Below are 23,944 nucleotides of genomic sequence, written 5' to 3' on the forward strand. Positions count from 1 at the left end.
TCGAGTATCGAATATTTTCCTTAGTATCCGTATCGAGTTGAAAAGGAAGGAAGGGAAATCTGATTGGCGACTGCATGATAGTTACTGGTAGCACTCTATGCTTTGCAAGATCCTTGGTTCAAATTCCTGGTTGCAACCTTTTCTTAGCATCTTCCTTGCATGCATGAGTGGGTTAGCTCCTCCAAAAATATGCATGTTGGGTTATTGCTCAGTGTAAACTGTCCTTTGTGTGAGTCTGTCCAATGTGTGTTTGTGATAAGATGGGAATAATTATTTAATTTCACCTGTGAAGACACCGTTGTAGTAATTACTTAAATTATGTTTTGTGACCAGCAACAGGTGGGGGAAGGGTCAGCTCACTTACTTAATGGTTTACAGTTGAAGAAAACTGGTCACTTTGGTCTCAAACGCTTTTGAACCTGCAGCAATGTTTCATTGCTCTGTTGTTCTGGTCACATAAAAAACACACCTTAGATCATCAGGAGAACCAAATCAATGAATCCACTTTATTATACTTTTCTGAAATTATTAGATAGCAGAAACATGTGCACTGGTTTTAATTGTTCCAACTTAAATGTAATATCAAAGCGATGATGAATTTAACTCCTTTTTGCGTAATTCTTCCTACAATACCGCCGAGCTGATTTTTTTTTTTTTTACTTGGTTTTATTTTTCTTTGCTCAGTTTGCTGCCTTAATGCAGCGTTTAATTGCTCTCTTCATTGTCATTCATAGCTTTGTTTATACATCAGAGGCTGATTAATTGGTTATAAATGTAGCACCACTGCAGGGGTTTCTTGTGGTTTTCCTCAGGCAGAGTAATCAGAAGTGATCTTTTCATAAGAAGCGGGAAAATCTTGGTTACAGCATAAAAGAGGGGAAGAAAAAAAAAATTGTCTCAGACAAAAAGAGTTGGTTAAGCGGATGGCCCCAAGCAATGAGAGAAAGGCTTTGATGAAAAATGATCTGTCATGATAAAAGACAGTTTAGCTTATTTCTATCCCATGAGGTAAGATTCTTCTGTATAAAGCAGGGGATGCTGACAGAAGGCTCTTGTGTTTTACAGAAATGTGTGTGAGAATCATTTAAGCTAAGCAAATGTAATGCATTACTTTTTTTTTTCTTCTTCTGTCTTCCAGCCCGCTGTTTGTCACATGGAAAATAGGCAGAGACAAACGGTTGAGGGGTTGTATAGGTACATTTTCTGCCATGAATCTGCACTCAGGACTCAGGGAGTACACCCTTACCAGGTAAGCTTGAAAAGCCAGAAAAAAAAAAGATTCCTTACTGAATTAGACAGATGATATGTGGGGTTTTTGGTCAAATGTGTTAAACTGGATAAAGGGCAACAAAACCAAAGACGTTTCACCTTCTTTTAAGGCTTAAGTTTTCTTCATGCTGAGTAGAATCAGCAGCCTCTTTAGGGCTGAGCACCATGACCATACTGTTGCTGTGATGAATAATACCATCAGGGATCGTCTCCTCTCCCACATTCTTTCTGCAGCACTGCATCACCAAACATACAGTTAAGGACAATTATCTTCAGCACAATGGATCCTGTGCCAGATGGCGTGGGGCCCCCTCAGAGGCCTGATCTCTACTAGATGAAGTCAGTTTGTCAGTCACTCTATAGAAACGTGAAATAATCTCATTTGGACATAATCAGCCTGTAAAACGTTACACTTGATCGTTTTTATTTTCGGTTTGAAAGAAGAGGCCTTGAAGCATTCAAACTGGGCCTTTTCACAACTAAGTCTTATGATTGTTTCTTTTGTGGAGTCCCATTTTTTTTATTTTTTTTTATTACTTTTTAAAACATCCAATTTTCCCTGCAGATGTATGTGAGTTTTGGATTAGCTGTGCACATGGCCGCCTGCGTGCACTGTCACTTCCATGTAGGTCGATCTGCAGACTTGCCGGGTTCCAAATTAACACCAGCTCAGAGCCAAATGCTGATAATATGGCAAGAGAAGATGTGTGGCCTGCTAAGTAGCTTCAAGCTAAAGGCCCTTTAATCTTTTATGTTATAATCCTTCTCAATTGAAAGTGTATGATCCTCCTTCACTGCCAACCCTGCAGAGATAGCAGGAAATGGGATAAGATCAGCACGGCACCCGGGGGTTAATTGGCTTCCCGGAGATTTTCAGTGGTTTTGGGATCATATTGGGGCGCCATGTTATGTTATGGGTGTGGAATCAACATTCTTTTGACGCCTCAAACCTGAATTAAACATTCGTCTTCTTTGCACATCTATCAGTCCTTCAGATGCTCTGATAAAGCTTGATTAGTTGTGGAGGAAATGGAGGAAACTTCTTTTAAAAGCTGGACTTTTTTCAACTTGAAGCGGTGCAGCTGTTAAGCACTTTGTTTTCTTTAAATGTTTAAAGAATTCTTTTATCCGACTTTTAAATGTGAAGGTGCATTATTCATCACTTCGTTTGTTCCCATTAAGTCCCACACACAACGATCAAACAATTAAACTGTTCAAACACTGACTTATAGTGGCTTTTATCTGTATCCTGCTCTAATGCTCGTGCTTTTTTTTTTATCTTCGTCTGCAGTGCCCTTAAAGACAGCCGCTTCCCCCCTATGACAAGGGATGAGCTGCCTCGCCTCTTCTGCTCAGTGTCTCTTCTCACCAACTTTGAAGACGTCGGTGATTACCTTGACTGGGAGGTGGGTGGTTTCGCAAAGCCATTGGTTCACATTTCTGAGAGCTTTTTCTGAAGCTAATTGCTTGAGGTTATTCTGTGGTAAGTCTTGTGAAATGCCAAAACATAAAGCAATATACATAACCAATGCCTTACAACAAAAAAACAAAAAAAAAACCACATCAACTTAAGCCAATGCCTGTTTTATTTATTGGGATTTTATTGGAACCAACAGATCCATGCATTTTGTTTGCATTATTTTGAAGTGGGAGGAAAGTAACATGTTTTTTTTTGTTAAATACTCAAAGTATAGTAAGAAGTATTTAGTCCTGTTGGAATTAATGATATTCAGCAGTAATCCATGAGGTAGAGAGTCCCCATGTCTGTAATGATAATAATAAAAAACAGACAGATTTACATCAGAGTTCTATTACAGTTCTTAAATTCAGTTAAAAAGCTGTTGCAAGTGAACCTACATTCATTGTCCGATCCAATGCTTTGCTGCTAAGAATCAGTAATATTCTTTTGATAATTAAAGACTTTCAGCTTTAATTAAAAAGTTTTGAAAGCACCATTCTTTAAGATTTTTCTTCTACCAAGTCTGAAATCTACAAATCACTTTCTTTCCACTTCTTGTACCCTCCCTATATGTCGTTCGCATAAAAACTCAAAACACATAATACTTTGTGGTTGTAATGTGATACATTATAAATCATACGAATTATACGATAAAAGAAAGGTTAGAAACACATGCTAATGCATTCAATTTCTATTGTCTATTCATTAGAATCCATACACTCAGTTTGTTTCCCTCAGGTGGTGTTTTAGCAACTCATTTTTTGATGCAACTGTCTTGTTGTCTTTTGCCTCCCTTTGCTTCTAGGTGGGTGTTCATGGTATAAGGATAGAGTTTTTCAATGAAAAAGGATCAAAGCGTACCGCCACCTACCTACCAGAGGTTGCAAAGGAGCAAGGTCAGCTTTTTTTGCCTGTAAAGTGGATTCATTATGCAAAATTAACTTTTTGTAAATTCTTAACTTCTATTTGGCTTCTCGATATGTCAGTGTTGATTAAAAAAAGTTTTCTTTTGCATTATGTAATGTTTAGTTAGTGACTAAAGCAAGCGGTTTCAAAAATGTCACAATGGCGTCCAAAATCATTGGACTCGCCCCTAGTCTTGCAACACTAGCTAACTAAAATGATAGCATGAATACAAAATATAACGCATTTACCTTAAAGTTATGATTATTATTGTTATAAACCACATACCCAACATTACCATTATGACGTGCCGAAAATGGGAGAAAAAAAAAATCACAGAACGGCTTAAAAGAACTAGTGGTTAGCATGATGCTAATTGGTATTAAAAATTCTATAAAAATGCTAGTCACCATGGTTTCATTTTTTCCCCTAACTTAAAATAACGAAAATGTCTCCAAGTAGCATCTGACTGAAACAAATAGCAGGGTTTTCATGGTCATTAAAAGTCATTAAATAATTTTTTTAATTAAGGCTTGAATTGGCATTAAAATGCATTAAATGTGATTATTAATGGAATTTAAAATGCTTTATTTAGAAAAAAATATATTAAATGATATATATATTTGCAAATATGCAAATATATTGCTAAATATATTTGCATATTTGCATGGAACTGCTTCCGGTTGAAAAGAAGCTCAAGGCGGAGAAAAGGCTAGAGAATGGGAAAAAGTATTTCAACAACAGTGTCTGGAAATCGAGGAACTGCTGAGGGTAAAGATGAAGAAGGAATTTGCCGTGTATAAATGACAGTCATGGCTACTTGTTGATGGCATTAAAATTATTTCTAAGAGCATTAAAAGAGAATTAAAAAGCATTAAATTAGAGTTGCTCATTCATGTATAAACCCTGAATAGAAACCAATAGAAACGTGGCTGTATGCATTGCTCTGGAAACTTCTACGCTTGTCCTGTAGAAATAGGACTTGCTTAACATTTAGGAGCCGCTTCTTTAGCTTCTGGATCTGACTTGTGGTCAAAGATGTACAATTCACCATTGTGCATAAAAGAGACGGAGCCAAAAGACTGAAACAAACTGAATGAGTTTAAGCTAAAAAAAATGGTAATGGATTGTTTTTTGTTTTTTTCAGGCCAATGACCTCTCCTAACTTGTTTAAAATTATGCATAATAGCCCCCCTATAGCACAGCTGTGCATGAAAACATACTCACACATGTGCTATTCTTTTTCTTTCTAGGTTGGGACCACATTCAAACCATAGATTCCTTACTACGAAAGGGAGGCTACAAAGCTCCCATCACAAATGACTTCAGGAAGACCATTAAGTTAACCAGGTATGATTTGAACCTACCTTATCAACAATATTTGTGTCAATGTGTTCTTTATCACCCAGATGCTTAACATTTTCAACTAAATAAATCTCGATTGCAGTGTAAATTGTAGTTGATGATAAAGCTGATTGATTTGTTTCTTTAATGCAGACAAAAACTTAGATAAAATCATCTTACCTGCAAGAGTTGCTTGCATGAAACGGAGCCATGGAGATAGGAGAGTTACAACAGTTAGCTGAGCATGCTAGCAGTGCTATTTATCAGAGCATGGATACTTCTATGGTGTTACTTTTTGGAAAAGTTTAGCAGTTCTAAGGAATTAGGGTTTACATGATCTGCTCAGTGGCTCAGGCACCAGTGGAAGTTGGTTTCTTTTTTTCCCCTTAAATTGAACCAATTTGGGAAACTTTACGTGGCTTTTAAAGCTAACATTGTGCAAAAATAATTAAGTGCGCTACATTTAGTACATAGAAAATAATATTTAGGTTGCTTTGTTTGTCTTTGATCATGTAAACAAAATTGAACATCTATAAACATTACATGTGAGTCAGACCCCAGATTAAAATATACACACGGCTAGCAGAACTATTATATAGAGTAAAACCTCTCAATAGGCAAGCTTTTTTCGAACGGTTGTGTATTTTGTGAAATGATTATCAAAAGTATCACGTCTATCGCTGATCTACATGTATTTTACACGGCTGAACTATTGCACGCCCTCGCAACCTAACTAGTGAAAGGACGGTTAAGATAGGCTGCAAGAATGAGCCCAAAAATATCCAGGTTTTGTTAGGCTAATATTTAAATAATCTGTATTGGTTGTAAAAGACTTGCATCAGTTGATGATGACTGAACGTCATCAGTGAAGAAACACTTAATGATAGACTGTAATGTATTGAAATATTGGGAAAAGTTTTAAAGGTGTCATATTATAACACATTTGAAAATAAATATTAACAGTGAGGCCTCCAGAGCATGTTTCTAATGTTTAAACAGGAAAATTCCTGTCAGATTGGGCAGACAGAGTGTGACCAATAACCTCCCCATTCATACCTCTTCTAAACAACCTGTTTTGGCTTTAAATGCCTTCATAATGATGACGGCTGAACAACGGCGTCGATACCTAATCCATACAGGAAGCACATACCATCAGCTCCTTTGCACAACCAGATATACATCCGGGTCGCCCTCGATTTTATTTTGTGAAAAAAGACCTAAATTACATTTTTCTCTCCCCAAAAATGGTAAGCATACTAAACTATAATGTAAATTATATTATTATATAATTAAAGGTTAATAATTTATTTCCTGAGGAAATGGCTATCTTAAAATCCTTTCTGTTTTTTCACTCATCTGTGCCCGATCTGCATAGGAAATGGGATCCTACGCTACTTCCAGGAGCTAACTTTTTTCGCTTTGGATTTAAACAAAAATCTACTCTTTTTGAGTTTTATTTTTTCCTTTCCTGTTAACATTATGGTGAATAGTGTGTAACCTAAGGAAAGAAACAACTAAAATGCAGATAAACATGGTTTAATCATACTACTACTCAGAGCAAGTCCGATGATGAAGTCACACAAGCAGTTTTCAAGAGAATATGTAAAAAGCATAAACATTGTCTCAGAAAAATCCTAAAATGTTTTTTAAAGATATGTATTAATGTTATTTCGTGAGTTAAGATTAGGAATAAGTCATTTCAGCACCATAATTACATGAATGAAACGGATATATATCTGGTTGCACATGCGCAAATGAGCTGTTCGTACGGATCGTGCTTTCGGTTTGGATCGAGTAGTTACAAGCGGAATGATACAGAAGACAAAGACCAACCATAACCGTTAAGTTGGTACAGAAAGCACACAATATGAGCAGCTTGATCACAAACCACTCATTGCCATTAATTTATTATGTTAATTATGATCGGAAATACAGGCAAGTCTCTCTAATTATCTCAACACAGAGCATGCCTTCTGAATATAGAACAATCCCATTTTCAAGCAACCAAACAACCTTTCAATAAAATAAACAGGTAGCCAGTTAGCCTGAGCTGCTATGGCCCCTATGTGCAGTGATGAACTAACCAAGTTGCTACTAACAAGAACTAATTTAACGCAACCACACAATCAGAATTACTGCAGATATCATGTTAGGAAAACACTGTTTGTGAAGCACAAAGATTATCCACCTTATTTAAAAACCTGCTTAAAAAAACAGCCGAGGACACAAACGTTAGCTGCAGTGCTAACGTGTTTACAGGTTGAGCAGTCCAACACATTAAAGTCATGTCCAGCTCTTACCTACACAGCTTTGTAATGGACAGTTGGTATCGATTTACTCTTCAATTTAAAGAATGTGGAGAAGCCTGCTTGTGAACACCCATTTTGTGAAGCACTCCTCTCTGAAATGCTTTAGCTTAAGCATCCATCCTCTGAGTGGTTTTTATTTTGAGCACACAATAACTAAGAGGTGGAACAATGCGGGCAGAGAGGGGGAAATGGAACCTTTTATACGGGGCTTCAGCACACATGTGACTGTTCGAAACTGTTTCTAAATTGAATTTAGCATAATATGGGACCTGTAAGATACATATCACCTATATTGAATGAAATTATACTCTAATATATATTCATATTGAATTATTGTCCACCCTTAATTGTGCAGAAAGATAATTGGCTACATTTTTAAGTCCCGTCTTAGGCCTTGTTTGCACACATTTTTATTTATTTCGTTAAACAAAAAAATGTTTCTACTGCTCTTGCAAAATGTTTCTGGAAGAAAAAAAAGGCACATTTTGAACACTGATTACATAGTCTCCTTCTTGTTGTCAAACTTGCCGGACTGTCTTGATTTCTGTTGAAATGTTCAGCTTGGAACCAAACATTGATCCTGCCTTTTATGTACAGTTCAGTCAGGTGGTCTTTGTGTGGGAGTAGTGTTATATTTGTGTGCACGTTTAGTTAAAATGAAACATACCTACTAGTTGCAACGTTTTCGGGTGTGTAGAAATGTCACTTACACATTTTGTTGATGGAGATAGAAAAAAGATCATGTTTGCACAGGAACATTGTTGTTTAATAATGCTGTCTTATTTTTTTTAGCTCACCCCAAAGGTCTTATACTCATTCTAACTTGGTGATCTTTGTTCTTTGAGCCCCCAGTTTGATAAATAGATGGAATAAGGAGCCCCTTTCTTTAATTTCCATTTGAAAATGTACAGCAAAAATATATTCAAGTAATTCTACAGTTAACAGGTCTCAATGCAAACTTTTGCTACCTGTGTTCAGGTAGTGTATAAAAGTATAATGTTCTAGTGAAAGCAATAGTGCAGATGTTACCGTGGGGTTAAAACTAACCTGGTCCAGTATGACTTATAATGAATAAAACATTAACCTTTTGAATTTAACGGCAATAAATGGCCTGCGGTGACCCATCTTAAGGCTCCACCAAAAAGTGCATTGTGGACATTTTGTGCATTGGAACACCGATGCTTCTCAGAGGACAGACTGAGCTTTCTCTCTCTCTGCTCTTTCAGGTACCATAGTGAGAAGATGACGATGGGTTATGCAGAGTACATCGCCCATCGCCAGCACCACCACTACCAGAACGGCATCGGGCACCCGGTGCCGTCGTATAACCATTATTCCTGACAGCGAGCCGCATGACCAATCATTGGACCTCTCCGCTGACCTATTCCCAGGAGAGCCCGCCCCCTCCTGGTCTAGCTATTTCTACTACTGTACCATTTTATGATGATAGTTTCCGTTGCCATGCTGGCCGTCTCACAGACGTTGACATGGCAACGGGTGGCAAGGAAGCATCATTTGATTATGGCAAAAAGCCATGTTTTTCCCTTTTGTTTGCCTGTGGTTGAGCTTTTGCAGCATATGTATACCAATATCTTTAACCCCCCCCTCGCTCATTTTATTTGGAAAATAAACCAACGTTAAACTATTATTTTTGCATCCTTTTAGCAGACCTAACCATTTATATGATTCTGTGGATGGAAGCAAGTCTCCTTGGGCGGATTTAGGCTTTGCTCCAATTATACATTTACTAACACATTTATATTTTCTTCTTCTGTGTTCTGTTTCATCCTTTATCCTTTACTATCCAGGCGTTTAATATCATGTAGCAAAGGCAACTGCAGTTTAAAAGGCTGTGTCATCATTTATTTCAATTCCTCTCAAAAACTTGACAGCTGAGGTCGCTTTAGCCTTGTAAACTCTCGTAGTTTCATAGTTTGGAAATGTATCAGGATTTATGTGTATTCCAAAGTGTAGATAGGATTGTGGCGCCTTTCGGGCAGCCTGTTGCTGACGCCGTTTATTGATTTGAGTCATAATCGAGTGTATTTGTGCGTTTCGCCATGTGTGGATTATAGGCATCGCTTTGTCACAAGAAAACTAGTAGAATAAATCAGAAATTGAGTTTTTGCGTAAAGTTTAGTCAGTGGATGGGAAAAAAAAAAAAGAAACGTTAGATTTCAACTTCTTTTTTGAAACTAGATTTGGTTTATTGTGTTGGAGGAAAAAAGTCAAGGAGGCGATGGAGAGAAATTTTTTTTTTTTCTTTTACTGTCAGGGAAGTGTTTAAAAAAGTTAAAGCCATATTCCATATTCCACTTTTTGTCAGTTATTGCAAGCATTTGGTGCTGAGATATTCCACTCTGTTCATTCGCTCCTGATGTCTTTAGGAAGAGGTTATAGGTGATGTCACGCATGACGATGTGAGTTGATCAAATGTTTGTGTCATTTAGAACTGCGTGTAAATCAAGTGAGTGAAACCCGGAGCGGTCGACTGACTATTTAGGATCGTCCAACCGGCGCCGCAACCGTTCTCTTCCCTCTCCCAGTGAGATCCGTTGATCCGTGTGTCTGCAGGACAGGGAATGTTCTATTTTGTGGTCTTTTTGGTCCGAAGGTTACAGATCAGCAGTTGTCTATGTCATATATATATATAAAAAAGATCTTTCTTAGGTCGTATAAAGCCAGTCCTTATCCAAATATTATCCAGGTGGGAGTTAGACCAACACGCGCTCTGCTAGTTAGACGTACTTTAACGAATGTTTGATCCGCTGAGGATCACCACGTTATCGTTCTGCTCGTTTTTTGTTTTCCGTTACAAACTGGAATTTTTTGAGAGGGTCTTGTTACTTGACCGACGTCTTGTGTCGTAACAGCCTTTTACTAACTGACAGGCTCTTTTTTTCTTTATGCAAAAATGTCAAGGGCTTTTGGCACTCCATCCACAGTCACCCAGAAATATCCCAGACTTCAGTTGTGTTGCCTTAAACGATTTTTTTAAACGATGGGCCAGGAGAAAGACGCTGAGTGTTCCTCTCCTTTCTCAGCTACTTGAACGCCACACTTAGTAGAGATGAGGGGGGGCTACCAAATCAGGCGTCAGACGCTTTTTCTTCAACATACGGTAGATGCAGCGCGCCGGTTGCTCATATCCTACGCATGGTTTTCTCATGTAACCGTTAAAAGGAAATGCTATCTTACACTACAGGAGAAGGGACAGTCAGGCGTCTGCTTTCCTGGTCCATTAACTACAGCACAACCTGAATTTCTCTGCTGCAAAACCAAATTGACCATGCTCTTTTACATATATGTCTTTGTATACACATGCAATGTATTTAGTTGCATGTATGTATGAATATGAGACCTATGGTTTTTATCCATGATATGCTTGATCTATGGCTTAGACACTCTTATTAACCATTAAGAGATTTAAAAGACAAATATGGTGCTATCGGACCTCATATTGGGGTGGTCACATCTCGTGACTGGTCATGCGGACTCATTGATCATATCATATACTTAAAGATGCGACATGTAAGATTTTCTCTGTTAGTACCTTGCTGTGAACCAAGTGGCGTTTTATTACCGAAGGACGACTCGGAACGCGAACAGCCCTGGAAATCAGCTCATTTGTGATGGTGAACGTGGGCGACATGGGGATCAATTCCATACTGGAAAACAAAACGACATTCTGTCTTATGATGAAGAAAGACTCCTCCAGGGCTATGGAATGTACTGTTAATGGTAGAGCAACTTAACAGTGAATCTGTCATAGGAGAAAATCCTACATGTTTACCTTTTACAATCCTTGAAATATGCAGATCTGTTCAACAGGTGTTTTTTTGTTGTTTTTATTTCTATTTTATTTTTTTCCTAACAGTGCAAGTCAACACTGTGCAGGTTTGAAAGGACAAGAAGTCACACACTTACCTCCTGTCCCCGGTTACTCCCTTCACTGTGGCCCAACCTCATGGCCTAGTTTGTCAAAGTTTGATGCATGTCGTTCACTGGCATATGGTGGGAAGATCCGAGGTTCCTGGTCTATTTTTTTTTGTTGTTTTTTAAAGCTGCTGAATCAACTAACCTCTTCTCAAAGGGCAACATTTACGTTGTTTACCTTGTATGAGGTCCTGTTGCTAAGGCCGTTTGAGCGCCTCTTTAAACCTTACTGAAGGGCAGCATCACCTCTACAGAGATGACTTTTTTTTTGTTGTGTAAACGGAAAATACCCCAACAGTTGGAAGCATTGATACCTCAAGGAATCGTAAGGAACGACATTGGTAGACTGTTGTAGCAGATCGTGTGTTTTGGTTCCATACCTGGGTTTGGAGTTCAGCCTCTGCATTCCTCGTGCGGTCATCCTCATGTCGCACGGAGTGCTCTAGCTCTAGTTACCTTCGTATGTTCGACTGAACCAAAGATGCCAGCGGCCATGCCCAAATGCTGCTTTTTTTTTTTTTTCTAGGCCTGGCTTCCTGTCCTTCCAAAAAGAAAAACAAAAAAAACCAATCCCTGCTCATGATTAACTTTTTTTTTTCTTGTGTGTGTGATTTCTGACTTAAGCAGCCCAGTTTCTCAATGATTTTTCATTGATTCTGTCTCTGAGGCCGTTAATGGCATCAAGACGGTGAAATTGGATGCAAATTGTTGTTACTTGTTTTGTTATTAGTATTATTATTATTGCTATAATTTTTCAAAAAGGAAAAAAAGAAAATCCCATGGTGTGCCTCCTAGCTTTATGGGTTTATAACTGTTTTTTTTTTTCTTTTCTTTTTTCCCTAAAGACCAGCAGTTATACTTTGTATAAAAAGACGGATTTTGTTCCTTATTTTTTATGCCATTAAAAATGAAAAAGCCTGTTTTTCTTTACTCGACCCAGTAGCTGCACTGGTATACAATCGCACTGATAGAATTATGAAAAAAAAATGAATCAATAATAATAATGATAATGACAAATAAGAACTACAATAAACTTGTGTTTGAAGCTTTTATTATTAAAAAAAAAAGTAAAAAAACAAAAGACAATAAAAAAATGACTGTTTTTGTACATCAAAATAAATTTTTTTCAAAGGAATATTTTGGATCTAGTTTCAAACTTATTTTAGTGGTTTTCTATGTTCTGAGAATTTTGAGACACACTTCTAAGACGTGTCGCTGTACAAAATGACTTTCTGTTGCAGTGGCCTGATGGGCTGGGAGGGTTACCTGGTGTAACTCCTCATACCAACTTTTATTTCCTTTGTCAATTTTTGGAACTTATTTTTTTTCTCTCTCTGCTTTAGTACTCTGAAGAAAAAAAAAACTTGATGGAAAAATATGAATTGGGAACTTTGATTCCATCCCTGTAGAGCTAGACCCCTCCTTCTTTCCCAAATGAATTGCTGTTAGTGTGATGGGACTTGGAAATGGGCATTTATGATGGTATGACTCCTAAAGGAGTAAATCTTAAAAAGAAAATAAATTGTGAAGAAGACTGATAAAAAAAATTCTATATATATCGATTGGTTATCTGTAAGCAATGGATGTGAAGATAATGTAGTTTTAAACATTGTTACCTTTTAAGATCATTTATTCAATAAAAAAAACGACTCAAACTCGGTTAAACGTGTCTTCTTGTCTTACAGCACATCTGCCATGAGATGAGGACAGGTTTACTTTATTTTAGTTTAACTGTGACTGACAGGAACAAAGACATTTATTGGTTTAATCGGGTCTGAGGATTAGAGGTAGATGCATGAAAGATGTAGAGCAATGATTCCTGTTGCACCAAAAAACAAAATACTTATTTTAATCAGAGTATAACTTCAAGACCGTTAAGCTCCTGCTGTATTAATCAGTTTCAGCTGTTTCTTTTTTTAATTTAGGGATGAGCTTCCTATGAAGAGACCCCAGGGCAGGAAGGGCCACACCTCTACTGGAATAGCACATCTTTATAAGCTGTTGCCAGGTTTGCTGCATCCCACAACTCAGTCTCAATAGCAAGGTCTCTAGAGTTTCCAACCCATCAGAAGGACCCTCTCTTTTATTTGCCAAAGAACATTGGAAACGTAACGCTTTACTCTGGTTAAACACAAAAAAAGGATTTTTACCCTTCAACTTTTTGACATGACTGAATAAATTTAACCAGACCCTTCAAAGAGGTTGTGATGCTGGGCATAGTGTATTACATCCAATTACCGAACCGTTGGATCTACCCACTCATTGGTTTGCCATCTAACAATTTGGAAGATAAAATAACCACAAGAAAGAGATGGATTTTTATTACATTGGTTAGTCAGGAGACTTGTTCTGTTTCATTTCTACAGCAAATACTGATGTGAGAGAACAAAACTTAGGAGACGAAGAAAACTGAACATTTTCAACCAAATGAAAAAGAAAAACTTTTTGAAAATATTTTTTCTTGACAAAATGCTTTGATATATTTTAAAGCGACATGAATTGGACTCTAGTGCCTTTTTTCATCTTAACGTGATAAAATGGACAAATCTTAAAAACAGAGTAAGTTTATGAAGTTAAATTCATAAATAAAATTATATATATATAAAGTTGTAGTTCTTTATACCTTGAAAGGAACAAGATGTCCAAAGTCATTATTTATTAATTTTGTATTTACCTTTTAACTTATTCCAATGCATTAATCTTCAATGTGGAAGTCCGTGATACAGTTTTTTATACACCGATATATTTCAAGTATTTTATTCATTCCACATACCAATAAAAAAAAAGTTTTTGTTTAATGCAGAAATGTGATGTAAGCCACTAAAATGTATTGCTTCAGAAGATGGTCTGTCTGCAAGTTTATCTCTGCCATAAATATGAGCTAAAGTTTTGACCTGAGAAACACAAAAGTTTTGATAATATTTCTAACTTACTGAGAAGCGCATGTTTTACTTTATCCTTTTTCTGATTTCTGTACATTAAGCCAACAAAGTGATTTCCTGACCTGGCAGCTCGTTTCATCAGAAGACAATCAGATTTGTAAGAAATGTTTAGAGGGAATTGTGTCTATACATAGGCTTACAATGGAAATATTAGTCTTAAATAAGTAGGTTTTAAAGGAGAACAAACAGGAAGGAAAAAGGACACAAAGAAAAGTTTGGCCACTGGAAATCCCTTTTATTGTTGCCATAGTACTTACATAGTTGAAATGAAAGAGGTACAAAGGTTTCGTTTCTCCCTTCTTGATAGTAAAAAGAAGAAAATGCTACAGTTATACACAGCCCTCACACTCGAGATAAAATCTATAAAACCTTTTAATGAACAGCTGTTCATTACGTGACCCATGGAGCATTTGAACATTTTATGCAGGATTTGTTACAGTTGAAGTGAATGCAGGATGTTTTTCAAACAAATACTTGACAGTTAAGCAAGTTTCCTTCAGTTGCTGCAGACATATAGGACCTGGCAAAAGTATTCACACCGCTTGTATTTGTTAACTCTTGCATTTTTGTCACATAATGCCAAATTGTGATGTATATTTATTGGATTTTTATGTAGTAGCCCAAAGTGACTGAGAAATTGGACCGGAAGATGGATTTAAGTAACTAATCAAATAAAGTTGGTTTCCCTAGATTCTGTTCAGGGGATCAGAATACAGGAAACTGCAGGAAATAAAAGATAAACAAAAAAAAAAGAATTAAAAGAAAGAAAGTTGCATCCATGACACCTTTTTTCATAAATACTTTTCTGTGTGTTGGTCTTTCAATAAAAATTCCATAAAAACAATAAAATTTGCAGGTTGTAACATAATAAAGATAAGGTGGGAATAAATACTTTTACAAGGTGCTCCAGTTCCACCTGAGACATTCATTCTGCCTCATATTGGCAACATTATTTATCCTAACAAAGTCAAACAACACAAAAACACAGACAGCTAAAACTCAACAACCCAGATTGCATCCATTCATTCCTCATTTATCGCCTTCACTTCCAGCATATATTAGGTCCTCATATCTACTGATTAACATCACTGGAATGTGCTGGACAGGCTGGAGACTGACAGGTAAAAGCAGTTTAAAAACTATATTTCCCATTCTGAACTCTTAGCCCCCCCCACATTAAAAGAACATTTAAATTCTTGCTTCAGAAAGAAGCAGGAAATTTTAAAACAGCTCACATTTATCTGCTCCAAAGCACACTTGAGACAAATAAAAACAACACTAAAATAAGAGCTTAACTAAATTCATAGGGAACTAAAAAGCAGCGCCTTACAGACAGCAGGTGATGTTCAGCTTCGCATTTCCACGTTTCGGTCCTTAAAACGTTTACATTTAGAACAAACCTGGATGAAAACTGGATTCCCATAAAACACGCGGCCAGCTTCTTGAGAGCTAGATTTGAAATGCTAAATTGTACATGCAAGTATGTATTTTGAGCCATCGAGTGACGGCATGTTGAGTTACTGGCCTGGGGATTCTCCCGCCGTCTCAACAGAACGTCCTAAACGACCCGTTCAAATGTCGATTTAAAATGGAACCTCGGCGCTGAGAGCCGGCTGGGTCTGCAGCTCTGAGGACAGCTAGTCCACCTTCTTGCTGCGCGGTCGCAGCATGTCCAGCAGGCAGCTGCAGGCAGAGCCGCTGTGCTGCGAGAGCAACGTGAGGAGCTTTCCATGGAGGAGCGTCAGCAGGGTCTGGTGGCCCGTCGCCCACACCCGGTACCAAGGCCCGTAAAAGGGATCGGACACGGCCGGACACAGCATGTTGTTCAGGTTGACCTCCGTCGCCTGCAGCAGAGCGGGGAACAGGTCATTTTCATGTTAATAGCAATTTCTAAAGTATTATCCACTTGGATGAAGTTCTGGCAAATGTCATGGTCCACTTAACTGTGCATATCTTTCTAAATCATTAATTTCCCCTGGATTTCTGGAGCAGAAATCCTTCCCACAAATGGAATGAGTGATGAGTTCACCGCCTGGAAGTCCTCTATAACTTATCATTAGTCTGCAGAAACTCATTTAGGGGCCAAATGATTTCACATCTTGTTAGCGCTGCACATTTTCTGACCTTTTTTTCCTATTGCTTGGTTAACTTTATAGCTGAAGACAATTATTTCCCACATTTAAATTTATCTTTAATTATTTCTTCTGATTTTATCACTTGAGTTTAAATATATTTTATTCTTTTGCTACATAAAGCCCCCAGAATTGATTGATAAAAATAAATGTTAGGCTGTCTGGTTTGGAATTCAAATTATTAACTCTGTCTCGTAATCAACCAAGGTTTCTCCTTTTAGATTCTCTCAGTTAACATGTGGATCTTTCTGTGTTTTAGTTTTTAGTATAAAAATGGATTGAATTCATCAACAGCACCTGAATAGCTGTGATCAGAAGTCCGTAACCTTAACTTCAGAGATCCACCATTGTTTATCTCCCCTTTATCATTCTGAAACAGATCCAACTAAATATCAGCAGCAAATACCTGGAACTGAATAATAATTTCCTTCCAGAACTCTTACGATTATTCATGACCAAATTCTTGCTTTGAAATCTGCTTTTGGATTTCCATCATTTACAGCATTTTTTTGTTGACTTGCTGAAATGAATCCCCTCCAGAAAAAAAGCTTTTGGTGAGCTCCCAGCAGTTCATTCTGCATACCGAAGTACCAGCTGTGAGCCTGCAGGGGGCTCTGTCTTACCAGGCCAAGGACCTGCAGGAAGGTGAAATGGTAGAAGAACAGGATGCCGTTGGCCAGCACCGTCCACCTTGTGTCCCTCAGCGGTTCGGGTCGGTACACACCTGCAGACAGAAGAAATCATGCATCTGGATGACCAACCCTGGAAGCACTAAAGATCAGGGAGGAGTGTCTGTGCTTCCCTGTTACACTGTATAGTAGTGTAACACCAGAGGAAGAGGTCAGCTAACAGAATCATATTATAAGTTAAAGGATTTTCCCTTCAAGTAAAGAATGACTGGTAAACACATGGCCTCTACATTTATAATTACTTTAACAGCGTTCTTAAACTGCTACCACCACAAGCTGTTAAACTGCTGTTCTGCCATTTACTGCCTTGTATTTTTGCTTTTAAAAATACTTTTGTTTATATCCCAGGGTCATTATGTATTATTTCCTCCTAGAACAGATAATTCACTTTAAACCAAAAGAACTGATTCAGTTGATAAGAGTTTTCTCTTAAGGAGGAACAGCAATGTTTCTGCTGCAGAGGCTGGATGGACTGCTGGCCATATCTAGAAATAGTGAAGCCATCAACCTCTGCAATGCAATTACTGATGTGTTTAGCCTCAACAGAACAGAGTCTGCATCCTGTTGCTATAACAACTGGAGAAACAAAAACATCTTTTTTTTTAACCACAGAGAGGAGCAATATGCAAAATCTAAAAGGCTTTGATCTTTAACTGATTATACAGACAGCAGGCAAATTACACAGGTCAGCAATCTGTAATCAGATGCTTGTTTACAATAAACATAACGCTGACGTAAGCCGGAACCTGTGAGCTCAGAGTGACAACAAGCTCCTGCAGCATGGCCCAGCGAAAAGGATGTCTGCCATGGCGTAATCCTGGCTCTGCTTGTGTCTGCATGAAGACAGACCACACACTAACACCTACCTCCTTTCCTCATAAGGTAAACAGGCACCAAGTACATCATGGAGTGTTGGATGTAGTAGATCTCCTTCTCAAAGGGAAGCTGAGGAGCAAACAGAAACACGCTTTAAACTTCTCAAATTACAGCAACACTTCATAGATTTTAAACCAGCCGTGCAGCTGAACCAGGGGTGAGATCAGATATGGCCGCACACCAAAACAAAAACACGCAAATAAGCTCTCTGAAGCCATACTTCCTCGCTCGGGAATGTGATGAAAACAGGACCTATCTGCTTTACATAAACGTCTGTGATGCTAACGGCAGTCGATTTGCATGGAAGTGGAAGTTCAAACTATGGAAGCCTCTTTTCACAAACAGATCCTCATTAGCTGAAAAGACAGAAGCTGAAAAAAACGGTTAAACTATTAATGCACATCCGTCTGACTGGAGTCTCATTTTACCTGGAACATCAAATCAACACGTTTACAGTTTGAATCGGATGCTTCTTCAATTGTGAAAAACCACCCCTCCCATACCATGATACTGCAACTAGCTTTACATCTCTTAAAAATCACACAAAAGTACGAAGTAAGCGCTATAAATGTATAAATCATGGCTCTGAAGTTGTGTTTTTTTTTTGACAGTAGTGAACAAAGTACTCAACAGTTGTACTTGAGTAAAAGTATTGATACTCATTGTCAAATCTTACTCAACTACAAATAAAAGTTACTCTATCAAGTTAAAGCATTAAAGTACTCACTTTTTAAAATAGTAAAAGTATTCAAAAGTACATGCATTTAAAAGAAATTCAGCATTCAAAAATAATAATTAAATATTCTAACATCAGTACATTTCTGTATAATTTCCAGAGTCATTTTAAAGAATCTTGTAACTTTTAGAAACCAACTGATGTATTGATGCGTAGAACCAGATTCCACACCTCCTGGAAAGAACTACAGCATAAAAATGCCACAAATATAAGGACAGCTATTTTGATTATTTTTTCTTAAAGGAATGGTACACCCAAAACATGATTAGCCTTCATTTTCTACTCACCCCCATGCTGAACAACACTCTGGAGTACTTTTTTGATATCTCAAATGCATCTGGAGATCTGGGAGGCTTCTTGCTGTCTGCTGACATTCAAATAATGGAGGTCTATGGCGCCCGAGACAGAAAGGTCCATAAAAGTCCACAAAAAACGTGTCAATATTCCTCCATACTGCTCGTCCAATGTAATCCAAGTGTCCTGAGTGGGTAGCATCCAGAATTTACTCGAAACGAAGTCATTTAGAATGTTTTTACAGCATAAACAGTAGTGTAAAGGATTTCCTGAAAGCGCGCACATGCGCGATCTTGACGCTACGGAAGCCGGCAGACCAAACCAGATGAAAGTGCGCATTCAGCGTCTGCTCTGCTGATAATGCAAGCGTAGAAGAAGAAATGTGCTGTTTACCTGTGCAAAGAAAGAAACAACGAAAGAAAAATGTCTGAGGACTTCAGTGTTGAGGAAGAGCATGAGTTCTTTGCCGAGCTGAATGCGCACTTTCATCTGGTTTGGTCTGCCGCGGTTTCCGTAGAGTCATGAACTCGCAGGCGCGGGCTTTTAGGAAATTCTATACACTACTGTTTATGCTCTAAAAACATTCTAAATGACTTCGTTTCGAGTAAATTATGGACGCTTCCCACTCAGGACACTTGGAATACATTGGACGAGCAGTATGGAGGAATATTGACACGTTTTTTGTGGACTTTTATGGACCTTTCTGCCTCGGGCACCAGACACCTCCATTATTTGAATATCAGCAGACAGCAAGAAGCCTCCCAGATCTCCAGATGCATTTGAGATATCAAAAAAGTACTCCAGAGTGTTGTTCAGCATGGGGGTGAGTAGAAAATGAAGGCTAATCATGTTTTGGCTGTACTATTCCTTTAATTAAAACAAAGAAAAGAGTCTTGACTCTCCTCGTCATATTTAATAGAGGTTTAATGTTGAATCTATTACAGAAAAGAAACTAAAACTCTGCTTTGAGAACTCATCTGACTGAACAACTTGGCCACCAGGCAACAACAAATGCCTTAAGAAAATTTGTATACTACGGTAGTAATAATATCTGCCCTGAGTTTCTCACTTCTGTTGAATATCATGCAAATCTCTAAAACAGTGGTGTCCAAATTCAGAAATTCAACCCTAGAAAAACAGCAACAGGAAATGACAAAGTGAAGCTCAATCAGTAACTAGCAGCTTAGTAGCAATGTAGTGGAGTAGAAAGTACAATATTTCACTTTGAAATAGTGGAGCGATACTTATACGTACCCCCACTCCAAAAAATAAATTTGCACTCAAGTAAAGATACTCAAGTATAGTAATCAAGTAAATGTACTTTTCCACTTTCCACCACTGCTAGTGGCTAATTCCTGACTTATTATGATTCCCAAATATCAACTAGGCTTTAATTGACATGTACTGTTATTTCTGTTAAAAGCAAAATTAAATTAGGCTTTCCATAAGCACAAACAAAAATGTTATTAACTAATTAATCATAAGTTAATATGACATTTATATTACAGAAATCCAGACTGACACAAGAAAAATATTTATTTTCTATATGTTTAACAAAGATCTATTTTCCCCACAATTAATTGCATTCAAAATAAAAAGGTAGAAATGAAATAATGTGAGAATTTGATACTTTATAGAAAATAAACAATGAAACTGATGGTATTCTACTTTCATGTTATTGTTGCTTTGACAGCAAAAACCTCTGAAAGCCAACTTTTTCTGCTTCCTTGAAGCTGTAATTTGTGACTTCTCACATTACTGTTCATACATTAGAAGGTTTTGAAACGCATGAGAGGAAATAACATGAAATATCACCGTGAACTTTTACTCACCAGCCTGGTGTTGACGACAGGGAACATTAACGCCAGCAGTGCTCCATTCAACATGTGGACATGCAGCCTGGAAAGATGAATGAAAGGAGGATACAGGAATTCAAATCTTACTATTCCACTGAGTTTCTATGAAACTGACATTTAAATTTCAAGTGGTTTTATAAGCTGGGAGCAGAAAGGAAAGACATATTTAGTAGTTTGTTCCGATTTAGATCAGATTCTGATGAGTGTTTGTTAAATGTCAGATATCCAGTAGTTGAGCCTTTGGAGAACACGGATTCTTCTGACAAACGTTTCCTTTAATCACGTTAATAAACAGGAGCTGAACGAAACGGCCTTTAAAGCCAGAGGCTTGTGTCAAATCACAGTGCGACACGCAAACTGCTCTTTTTTACCCAATGAGCCAAAATAACTGTTGTGACAGTTAAGGTCATTGGGAAAACAGCAGAGCTGTAGGACTGTCACTTCTAATATGGCCAGCTGCCACTCTGAACGGCCTCAGGACCTTTTCTTTTTAAGAAACAGCGGATTTCATTCCAACTTAAACACTGTTTCCGTCTTCGTAATATAAAACAGGCAGCATCAGAAAAACAAGACTTTCCATGTAACCAGATCTCTCTTTTATTCCACTGTACCAATAGATAAACAAGCTGATTTGTGCAGCATATTTAAACCACAGCTCTGCATGTACAAATTAGGGCTGAAACAATCTGATTAATCATGATTAATTGATTATTGAAATAATCGCCAACTAATTTAGTAATCGATTAGTCGTTAACTAGAGTAGAGACTCTAAAACATGCCTTTAGCTGAGAGAGCGACCCACTTTAAGCCGCAATTAGACCAAAATTGTAAAAAAAAAAAAAAAAAAATGTTGCATTTAAGAGAAAAATATTATTTATATGGTGTATTATTAAAAATAATACGCCATGCTTAACATTTGTAAGCATGGTTTAAGTGCATGATGCTTAGCATTGTAAGGTTGTTGTCTGATGATGTTATTGGATAACATTTTATTTCAGAACATGAATGCAAGATACTTGGACAAAAACACTGATGCGGTCCTTTGGGACTATGACATCACCACATTAATATAGCATTGAGGACTGTGTTGGCTTAAATATTTACAGAAAACAAAATCTAAAGGTCTGAATGTTGTTTGACTAAAAGCAATAAAAACCTTTGGTGCAGACTATCACAAAGTTTTATTGTTTTTAACCATCTCTACCTGAAGTAAGTCCATATTTTTACCAACTGCATGTTTTTTACGCCATACTGGCTGCATAAAGGGCGGATTATACTTCTGCAACCGCACACATCAAATGTCGCATGGGTCTGGCTGCGAACCAGTTTTGATGGTTTGCTTCTGCAACGTCGGTCTGGAATTTCTAGGGACACAGCAGTTTCCCGCCAAAAGCGCAAGGGGTAGCCTATTTGAGAACTTCGGCGGATGGTCACGAAAACTTTCTCGGTGGTGCCTGCGGGAGTGTTTATCTTCCCAAACAACAACGGTCCATCTGGAAGATATCACGGTCACTGAGATGGATCTAGAGTATCCATTGTTGTTATTCCTCGGTTTTTAAAAATGGCGCGCCCCGACACCGAAATGAGAAGAACGACCACACAGACAGCCGGAAAGGCATACCAAAGACCAATCACAGCTGCTTTTTGTCTGCGCAATTCTGCTTGAGGTCTGCACGGGTTTGGGAGCATCCAACGTGTAGTCTGGATTTTTCTGAGGTGTGCGAGGATGGATGCAGATCCTCTGCGCTGGGGGCGTGGTCACGCACAGAGACAGATTTGACGGTTGCAGAAGCTATGTGTCAGAAGTATAAATTGGCCTTTATATTCGCCCCATAGATTTAAACCCTCTTCAGTGTGGAAGATGTTACCAGAGGAGAAAGGGTAAAAGGAAGTCATGGTCAGAATTAGTGATACATTTAGGGGGAGACCAGGAAGTACTCCAACTTCTTAAAAAGAAACTAAAATACTGAAAACTGGTCAGGCTGAAAAATGGAAAAACATCCTTCTCAGCTGCAGCACCAGATTTAATATACTCTATGGATCATGTCTGTACTGAACTAGAGTAAGTTTTTTAACTTTACTTCCACTGTTACACTTCTAGAAAAATAAAGCTAATCAGGTTTGGAGGTTGGAGGGGTCCGAGGCGTTAATGTGGCTGTGCTCTGGGCCATGTTATTTGCTTCTTGTTCAGAATGAGGTCAGGGATTTTGCTGTGAATGTAAATGCAGCCATCAGCTGAAACAATCCTGGCAGAAAGACGTCGCCGGGGAGAACTAGCATGGCGAATCCCCCTTCTTTTGGGGTCTGAAGATTGATGGTTTCAATCCCAAGGCGACGCAGTCCACCAAGCCAACAATGTAGCTCTTTATTCACAGGTATGCGTTTGGTTTGCTTCTACCGCATATGGACCAATATAAGTGTCTTTGCACAGAATCTTAAACATGAGAAAAACACAAAGCTCTAAAGAACTATAGTGAGGAAGGGAAACACATCAAGTTTAGCTTTTTTCAAATGAAAGATTTTCTGTAGCAGCTCCTACAAAGATTCACTGCATATAAGTGGAGAACTATGCAGAGTCTGACAGCCGATATTCAGGAGGGCGTCCATGCAGGATGTTACTGTGGCCGGTCTAGATCCGTTTGCCTCCAGCTTCTACTGCTTTACAGAGGTGACCATCTGCCCTAAACGCCACCTGAGTGTAGAACGCCATGAAGGACAGAACACTGACTGCTGTACTTCGACACGATCGTCCCACAGTATTTCAATCTCACCACATGCAATCCTGACATCTGTCGGTTATTTCACAATGGGAAATATTCAGGACGTTTACAACTTTTAGTACTATTGGGATCGTCTTCTTTCTACACATTTCTCTTTACCAAGGTTAATTTTTGCTGCAATTCTGCCTCTTTTTTTTTTTTTTTTTTTTACAAAAACAATGCTGCCATTTGGACCCTATCACTCTGGAAGAGCTGCTGAGCTAATATACGAGAATTTATTATCAGGGCACCTATTACTCACGCACGCAAAACCTTTGACATTTATAAGTGCCATTGACTTTTACAAGACAGTAGTTTGATTAAACCAGGCTCTTGGTCATAAAGTTGCATAGATTCACATTACATACATAAAAAAAAAACACACACACACACACACACATATATATATATATATATATATATATATATATATATATATA

General features: G+C 38.0%; 2 protein-coding genes across 2 annotated transcripts in view; one reads left to right on the forward strand and one right to left on the reverse strand.

The window, feature by feature from the left end:
* ammecr1 (Alport syndrome, mental retardation, midface hypoplasia and elliptocytosis chromosomal region gene 1) overlaps positions 1 to 11,786 on the forward strand; it is an 18,742-nt gene extending 6,956 nt beyond the window's left edge. Inside the window, exons 2-6 of the mRNA XM_015371332.1 lie at positions 1,139 to 1,249; positions 2,561 to 2,675; positions 3,534 to 3,624; positions 4,885 to 4,981; positions 8,511 to 11,786. Coding sequence (XP_015226818.1) covers positions 1,139 to 1,249; positions 2,561 to 2,675; positions 3,534 to 3,624; positions 4,885 to 4,981; positions 8,511 to 8,625 — 529 coding nt within the window. The 3' untranslated portion in view covers positions 8,626 to 11,786. The remainder of the gene's footprint in view (positions 1 to 1,138; positions 1,250 to 2,560; positions 2,676 to 3,533; positions 3,625 to 4,884; positions 4,982 to 8,510) is intronic.
* Positions 11,787 to 15,001: 3,215 nt separating this feature from the next.
* Positions 15,002 to 23,944, reverse strand: part of tmem164 (transmembrane protein 164) — a 22,795-nt gene continuing 13,852 nt past the window's right edge. Inside the window, exons 3-6 of the mRNA XM_015371353.1 lie at positions 20,722 to 20,788; positions 17,850 to 17,928; positions 16,918 to 17,018; positions 15,002 to 16,006 (exon numbers count right to left, since the gene is read on the reverse strand). Of these exons, the coding sequence (XP_015226839.1) occupies positions 15,800 to 16,006; positions 16,918 to 17,018; positions 17,850 to 17,928; positions 20,722 to 20,788 (454 nt within the window). The 3' untranslated portion in view covers positions 15,002 to 15,799. The remainder of the gene's footprint in view (positions 16,007 to 16,917; positions 17,019 to 17,849; positions 17,929 to 20,721; positions 20,789 to 23,944) is intronic.

The sequence above is a fragment of the Cyprinodon variegatus genome, unplaced genomic scaffold (assembly GCF_000732505.1).
Source record: "Cyprinodon variegatus isolate N-32 unplaced genomic scaffold, C_variegatus-1.0 Scaffold56, whole genome shotgun sequence".
NCBI classification, from domain to species: domain Eukaryota; kingdom Metazoa; phylum Chordata; class Actinopteri; order Cyprinodontiformes; family Cyprinodontidae; genus Cyprinodon; species Cyprinodon variegatus.